Raw genomic sequence first — 8,166 nt, forward strand, 5'->3', positions numbered from 1 at the left:
ATAGTTATCATATTAAACCCTATTCAGATAAACTGTTGTGATTGGCCCAACCAGATCCCAGTCTGATCTAAATCGACTTGAATAGGAGGGTGGCCAGGCCAATCTAGCAGTCAGAGTCAATCGAGTCAGAGCTTGCAGATTTTTCTGGTTCCCATGTATTTGTAGAGTATAGTTATTGGGATCAACTCCCTAGTCCGTTATTTCACAGCATAAGTCAATTCTATAATGATATGGTTCTGAGTTGTTCTGAATGACATACATAGAACTGATTAGCATCTAACAACTTGAAAAGCATCTGTGTGATTTGATTTGATTAAACAACCCACCATTGAAGACATTGCAGGCATTCCATCCCTGCGCTGAATTTGCAAGACTCCAGAAGGGCTATTGCATTGATTTAAGCATTTAACACAATAATGTATGATTAGTTAGTTAAGTTTGCCCATAGAGAGAAACAGCAACTGTAGCAGTATAACTAAAACAGCATCAATGGTGGCCACAAAATGCGTGTCATAGTAGTAAATAAAGTTCTGTATAGATTTGTTATATTTGCGTTTCGAGTATAATGTGATATAAAAAAAGACCTTCTCTTGTTGAGCTGGTCCATCATTTTAATGCAGGGTTTGTAGTCTTAATACACACTGTAACTTAGCGGGCGGAAGGACAAACACAGACTTTACCTTGAGGAAGTGCAATTCATTGATAATGTGCATATTATGAATTTTGTACCATTTTTACTTCACAAGTAAAGCATTCTCAATTGAAAATTTGTGTCTGTATTTCTTTCACATACATTACCCTAATGTCCTGCATACAGAGGACTTTGTATAAGTTTGATAGTCTTCATTCAAATCAGGTATAATACATAATTTTACAACAACAGCTAATCATACCATATTTACTCAGTAGTACATGCTGCTCTCTGCCTTATCAGCAGATAATCTGTCTGTGACCAGGTCTCAGCTGCACTCTCCTACAGTGCAAACTGCTGCCTACAAAACTGTTTGTTTTCTCCCTTACTTGTGACTGGTTCGATGGCTGGCAGGGGCACCACTCGGGTGACTTATGATTGGGTCATCTCCAGCTCAACACCTGCTACCCAAAGGCTCTCAGCTTGCTCCCCCTCAAACCAGAGGAGCAATCTCCCCTCCTACACCTCTCTTTCCATCTGTCTGTAGTTGCCTTTTTAGTCATTCCGACACATACATTTTCCTCCCTTTTTGCTTCCCTCTGACATCATTCCATCACTCCATATCTCACTTCTCCCTTCCCTTTATCCTTCCTTCTGTCTATGACTTTCTTAATGTCACTGTTGTATCATTTCTCAATGCTGGTTCAAAGGGGTCTATGCTCTGAGCTATAAACAGCAGTTACCATGGTAAAGCGGGTGAAGTCAGAGGGGTAGGGCCAACAGTTCAGGTCTCTGAGGACATATACTGCAGTCAGAAGTAGTGCTCAAGGCAATATGTATTGGGACACCTGAGTTGTTTCATGTCTGACCTTCACTGGGTAAAATATATGGGGGGGAAAAAGAGCACAGTTAATGTTAGGAGTACATCTGGTTCAGCTCTCTGACATGCATCCGATACAGGCCAACATAGCTTCAGTGTTGGAACAAGTGTACCAGCTGTATACTGAAATAAACGTGTTTTTGGTAGAGTTAGGGCTGTTAGGTGGAGATTTGAATGTTCTTCCTTTTGAGGCTTTTCACAAACCGTAACTCATCATACTTTTGTTTTGTTGAGTTTTTCCATGTTAGGCTTGTCCCATAATATCTACATTACTTATCTAAAATGAATTACCAAAAACAAATGGATTGTAATGGGCCCTCTCTCTGCTGAAATCTTGTTTCTCCCTCATCAATCATGGATTTGAGGGATTTTGTTGTTTCAAAATTGGTTTGTTTTAGTTTAGTTTTATAAACAATCCGAGCAATATACAGGTGTTGTCATGGTGTATACAATCAAATTGCATCAACGATGTAGCTGACTAGATGTAGATTACTAACTAGTTCATCTAGCTAGGCACTTTAGGCAACAATTTCGCCAGGCTGCAATGGTTTTCTATCCAGTGTCAGTAAGCAAGCTACATTGAGCTCATTAGAGTTTTCTTTTCAGTCTTAAAAACGATAGTGTGGCAATCTATCAAGCCTTGACTTGTGACTTTAAACCATTTCCTTGGTTTTAACGGTTGATAGGATCCCATTGATTAAATTGATCCAAGCATGGTTAGCAAATTATTTCACAAGAGCAGTGAGGTACAAAAGGTACAAGAGGTACATATTTCAGTATGTGACTGGTTGCTAGTTATTTTAGTTTAAACTGACAGAAGGTACTTTCTCTTGTTCATTTCCCATGTCAGACTACATTTCATTCATGCGGCACTGCACGTCCTTGGGTCCTAAGCACTACACCGGACGATGACCAACTTCATTCAATGCCCGGTTCTCAAGATAATCAAGCCACACAGACACACACACAGATTCCTGTGATTAAAGTTAGTATTTCCAAAAAATCAACTCTAGGACAGAGTCTCACATGAGCAAGGAAGGAAATGATGGCCCAATGTCCTCAGATTCATGGACCAAGCATACACATGTACAGTGTAGTGTGAGAATTGAAATGAAAATTGATTTAGAAGAATATAGCCATTTCGGATATCTGGTTACATATGGTCCGAGATGAGCATCCTGCGAGTGGCATCGCGGACACTCTTCAGGAAACCTATGGGTTTGGATCCGCCGGTGCCAGTATTATCCAACGCCTTGCATATCCCTCTGAGAGGACAGTGGGATGCCCGGGCCTGGCTCCCGGGGACTGTGATGAAGCGGGCCACCATACAGATGTGGTAGCTCCTCAGCTCCACCAGCGCCAGCACACAGGCGTCATAGGCATGGCAGAGGGAGGGGCTGGAGCCGGAGAGGATGGAGTCGCGCAGGGAAGGGTGCTTGGACAGTGTCTCTATGAGCCGGCGATGGGCCAGAGGCATGTAGTCTCTCATGCGCTTGAGGAAAGCATCTACACATAGAGAGGAGAGGAAAGACATTGTCTGACTAGATGTTAGTCACGTGCAGAGTTTGTGGATATGGATGGGATCACAGACGACATGTAGAAAGGTTCAGGGTGGGGTCATACTTGCTTGGTCTTCATGACGAACGCCCAGTAGTGCATCAAAGCACTGGATGGAGGAACTCTGGGCAGCACTTCCTCCAGACAGCTGGATGGGTTCATCACAGATCCCCTCGTAGTGAAGACCGTCCGGTAACATGGGATTATCTCTCCACCTGGATAGGACAAGAGATCACATGGTCACCACAGGGAACACCGCAGTCATACTGTACAGTGGATGCTATATTCATAGCTGCCTTTTGTGCTTGGTTCTTACCCAGAGAAAAAAATTCTCAAAGTTCCATGGAATGAGACGGGATCAACATGCCCTGAAAAGATGAAATATGCTAATTGCATCCCAGTTTACTGAAATGAAATGATAGAGCATTGAAAGGAAACCATGCGTGGTTTGTGTACAGTACAAGTGTCAGTTGGTAAGTGTGATTTTTTTGAATTATGTCATTGCTACATCACTTTGATTCACGTAGATTTGATTCACACATCTGATAATTCTGCAAAGATCAAGCAACAAACTATTCGTTTTCTAAGAACACATGGCACAATGCAAATTTTGGGTTATTTATGGAAGTCTGGGCACGCAACCAAGTCCACCATTTCTAACCACATCTCAAAGTCTACAACTCTGGACATTTTAAACCAATTATTTTTTCAAACTGTAGCACTTCTTCAAATACATGTATTTTCCCATGAGAACTGCACAATGTGACAAGGGTCAAAACAGTCATACCATTCCTAGTCACACCATTCTGGTCAAACATCAAAATGCATTATCTTATATCTTAAAATGACCTTATATCACAGTGTTTTATCTGATCACTAAACAGTGTGTGTGTGTGTGTGGAGGGGCGGGGTAAAAACGTGTTAATATTGTGTGGTGTGGTGGTGGTGTGATTGAGACATACTATGCATAAGTTTGAGCATTTTCATCATCTCCCTCAGAGACTGGGCCACTTTGTGAAGGCCCTTCTGTAGCATGATGAGGTCGCAGGTGGCCCTAGCTTTCATCACCTCCAGTGCTCCCTGTGGAGAGTTCGAGAGCTTTAGAGCTCGAAATAGGACAGAGGAACGACTGGACTGACAGACAGCGAGGAGGAAATCAGCCAAAGAAAGCTACAGGGGCGTTCATGAGACTTGCCTGTATCCCTGAGCTTCCAGCCTTCTCCACCAACAATGAAACCAGGAAGAACCCTCTGCAGCTCTCACCCCCAGGAAAGGAAAACACCAAGTCCAAGTTCCTGTATTTGATTTGCACATGAAAATCACACGAAACAAAACAGGGAGTCCCATGATCGGGGAAATTCGGGTATTATAAAATCAGACCAAAGAAAAAAACCCTCACCCTATGTCCATGCCTCTGAAAGGCAAACAAAAATGCTGTTAGTGCATGTCGATGTGCCTCCCCTTCACAGTAATACGTTGTCCTCTTTCAAGATTGTGCAAATAGATATTGGGATATATTGCACAAAAACTTGCGAGGTGCGAGGTCAAACTCACCCTGTAGAGTCTCTGAGTTTCCAGTTGGCAAGAACTGAATCAGCGTACGTAAGAATGGGAGGGAGGCCGAGTCTCTGTGACACCAGCCAGAAGGGAAGGGCCAGAGCTTTGGGCAGCACCTGTTAATCAGAGTCATAAAATTAAACACACACTCAATCAGCGTTAATGCTCCATTTCCAGGGCCCCTTTAAACAAGATAAGTTACCCTTTGTTAGTGAAGTGAGTCGATTTACACTGGTAGGACTCTGGGAGATGGCTGGTAGAGAGCAGAAAGTAATTCTCACCTGCGCTGGCAGGTGTTCCCCCTCCTGCCAGACGTAACCCATGACGATGAAGCCCAGTGCCAGGTGAGCCAGCCTGAGCTGTCGATGGCCTCTCAAGTGGTGAGGACTCAGATTGGCCATCTGTTGGCAAAGGTGGAACAGTGTGTTATTTTTTCCACGTATTTTTATGAAGTTCTGGCAGAATCCCACTTTATAGTCTTAATGGTGTTACAAAAAAGTACAGCATCTCACTTTATGGACCAGGTCTCTCAGCTGATGTGTGTGGATGAGGTGTGTGAGGTTGCTGGCCAAGTCAATCCAAACATCGTAGTATTCTGGCAGGTCAGTCTGAATGAAGCATAGGTCAGAGTTACTCAAACACTGGATGCCTATCGTGCTCATGAGAGAGTAGTGAATACAGAAAGCGTTGAATCAAACTCTTAGAAGCACCAGCCTCCTCTCTTCACACACAGCTATGTCACAACTACAGTGTGGACAAATACAGTTTTTTTTATTCTCTTTGGTAATAATTTCACAAGTAAGGTGTACATTTTCAAAACTCTTAGTACAAAGATCCAAACTGATCACACTTGTAACGCAGCTAGTCATTCTTTCAAAACCTGATGGAATGCTTTCAGTCCACATAATCGTTGTTTCAAACACAAAATTATTGTAATATGTAATGGGAACATTTGGTTTAATCACCGAAGAACAACAGTATGATCTTCTTTCAGTTTAGTACCTTTAACAATCAGTTCATCCAACAGCAAACAATGCAAGATACATGTTTCAAATCAACCTTAGTAGTGCTGAAATTAATATGCTGCAGTACTATGTAAAAGACAGATTACACAGTTTCACATTAGGCAACGCACACATCACTCACATTTACATAATCTATAATTTCCCAAATATCCATCCTATGTCTAATCAAGTGAAAGATCAATGAAGACATTGTCTACAATCATTTGGCCAAATTAGCTTTTATACTATTTTACAGATATAATCGTAACATAATCTATACTTTCTATTACTTATGTAACTGAATGAGAACAAAAGATAACATTTAGAGGCCCCATGCCCACCTCTCTGACCTCTCTGTTGGTGCCCATGCCCACCTCTCTGTTGGTGCCCATGCCCACCTCTCTGACCTCTCTGTTGGAGCCCATGCCCACCTCTCTGTTGGAGCCCATGTCCACCTCTCTGACCTTTCTGTTAGAGCCCATGCCGACCTCTCTGACCTCTCTGTTGGTGCCCATGCCCACCTCTCTGACCTCCCTGTTGGAGCCCATGCCCACATCTCTGACTTCTCTGTTGGTGCCCATGCCCACCTCTCTGACGGATCTCTTGTCCACAAGCTCTTCCTATTCCCTGCTGTCTATCAGGCTGCATGTTTAAACAAATTGCCAATGTTTACGCCCCCACTTTTACAGTACGTATATCTACTGACCAATTGTGGTTACCCCAATTTGAAATCAAGTAGCAATAACGAGTATTCATCATGTGTGGTTACAGTAATTTAGATGTTCGTACAAAAACACATTTTATTTCTTTAGTTCTCAAAATCGATATACTGTTAATTGCTGAAATGAAAATATAAAGGGTTAACAAACGGTTCCGTGATTACTGTAAAATCAGTTGGATTAAGTGTTGGTCAAATGTATTTAGGCAAATTAGATGAGAAGCATGTCAAAAGTATCATGAGCATTGCATTGTGAAAGACAATTACTTCATGTGAAAGGTATTTCTTTGATGACACACTGAATAGCTGTGGTGAAAAAGTGATTGTACTTTGCCAATTGAACATGTGATGACATTGACTTTTTGATGATCTGCTTTGAGTTTTGTACTAACAGTTGTGAGATTTTACCACATACTTGTGAAAATAGTACCAAAGCGAAAAAAAAAAACTGTGAGATCCTGGGTTACATGCCCGTATTACATTACTAAGAGCTTCACTTCTGTTGTTTTCTTTGCCTTTTAAATCAGAGGCTACATACAGTACATTTAGCATTTACGCTAAATGAAGAGTAGCACCCAGGTATCTATGTGCCTGAAGACAGATCTTAGAAGGCATGTTTTACCGCTGGTTTTTCCAGAAGAAATCCATACTCTTCAGATACATGGAAGGAGTCCAGGTCAATGTGATCTGTACAGGTGTGCTCCATGTACTCTCCTCTGATGGAACCCACCAGACAGTGTGTTACTCTCTGGCTTTGCTGAGTAGGAGATGGGAGGACTTGTAGCTGACTGCTCGGCTGGATGTGAGACTTTTGCTTTTGCTTTCTTGTTACTGTTTTTTTTTCTCCTAACACAGACATCCCCTTTGTTGTCACTTCTCTTATTGTCAAAAACCCATTTAGGTTGGTTTCCCGTTGGTTTGGAATACTACCAAGCTACCAAGTAACCCCAGCGACCAAGAGTTCGGAATGTCAGACAATAACAAACGATTGTAGAAAGTTGCAAAGATAGAGTGAGCTCACCGGCCATATGTGCCCTAAAGGCTTGTGTCATTACTATATCACTTTGAGTCTCACAGAGACACTCATCTGATGATTCTGCAAAGCTAAAGCAACAAACAATGGTGTTTCAAAAAACAGACAGCAGAGTGCTGGTTTTTAGTTTGTGACAAGGGTCAACAGGACTGACCTATGTCACACCATTCTGATCAAACATCTACTTATCACTGACCTAATGCAAAGCAGCAAAACAGTTATAATCACAGGGTCAATTCTCCAGCAGTTTGTTTGTTTGTTTGTGTGTGTGTGTGTGTGTTAGTAAAGTTTTGGTGGTACTGTGGTGTGATTGATACATACAGTACTGTGCATTAGTTTTTCCATAATCCCTCTCAGAGACTGGGTAACTTTGTTGAGGCCCTTCTGTAGCATGTTGAAGTCACAGGTGGCCATAGGAAAAGAATAAAGTTCCTGTATTTCATTTGCACATTAAAATCATGTGCAACAAAAACTGGGATTTTCATGATTAGGAGTTCCTTGTATGAAAATCTGACCAAAATAATGACCATGCCTCTGAGAGGCAAACAGCAATGATACTTGCAATGCATGTCAATGTGCTTTCCCTTTGTAATACATCATCCTCTTGAAAGGTTTCAAAACCCCATCAGAGATTGCGCGACATTTGACTTCTGTAGTAACTAGGTTGAGGCAGAAGACGAGTCATGTGGGCATGATGAGTTCCCACAAGACTAGGATCCTGGAAATAAAAACATGTTAGTTGTGTCAACTGTGGTATCACTTTGGTATAACTTCTCCTACAGAATT

The 8,166-nt window shown here is 41.9% G+C and overlaps 1 protein-coding gene across 1 annotated transcript; it reads right to left on the reverse strand.

Annotated features, from left to right (window-relative positions):
* Window positions 1–723: 723 nt before the first annotated feature.
* LOC124473863 (indoleamine 2,3-dioxygenase 2-like) lies at window positions 724–7,130 on the reverse strand. Its single transcript, XM_047029564.1, has 10 exons — window positions 6,970–7,130; window positions 5,138–5,233; window positions 4,907–5,026; window positions 4,623–4,741; window positions 4,468–4,482; window positions 4,264–4,363; window positions 4,031–4,148; window positions 3,385–3,436; window positions 3,135–3,283; window positions 724–3,017 (listed from the first exon to the last, which is right to left on the reverse strand). The coding sequence occupies exons 1-10, from the start codon at window positions 7,051–7,053 to the stop codon at window positions 2,665–2,667; spliced, it is 1,206 nt and encodes a 401-aa protein (XP_046885520.1). The 5' UTR covers window positions 7,054–7,130; the 3' UTR covers window positions 724–2,664.
* Between the last annotated feature and the right edge of the window lie 1,036 nt (window positions 7,131–8,166).

The sequence above is a fragment of the Hypomesus transpacificus genome, chromosome 11 (assembly GCF_021917145.1).
Source record: "Hypomesus transpacificus isolate Combined female chromosome 11, fHypTra1, whole genome shotgun sequence".
Taxonomy (NCBI): domain Eukaryota; kingdom Metazoa; phylum Chordata; class Actinopteri; order Osmeriformes; family Osmeridae; genus Hypomesus; species Hypomesus transpacificus.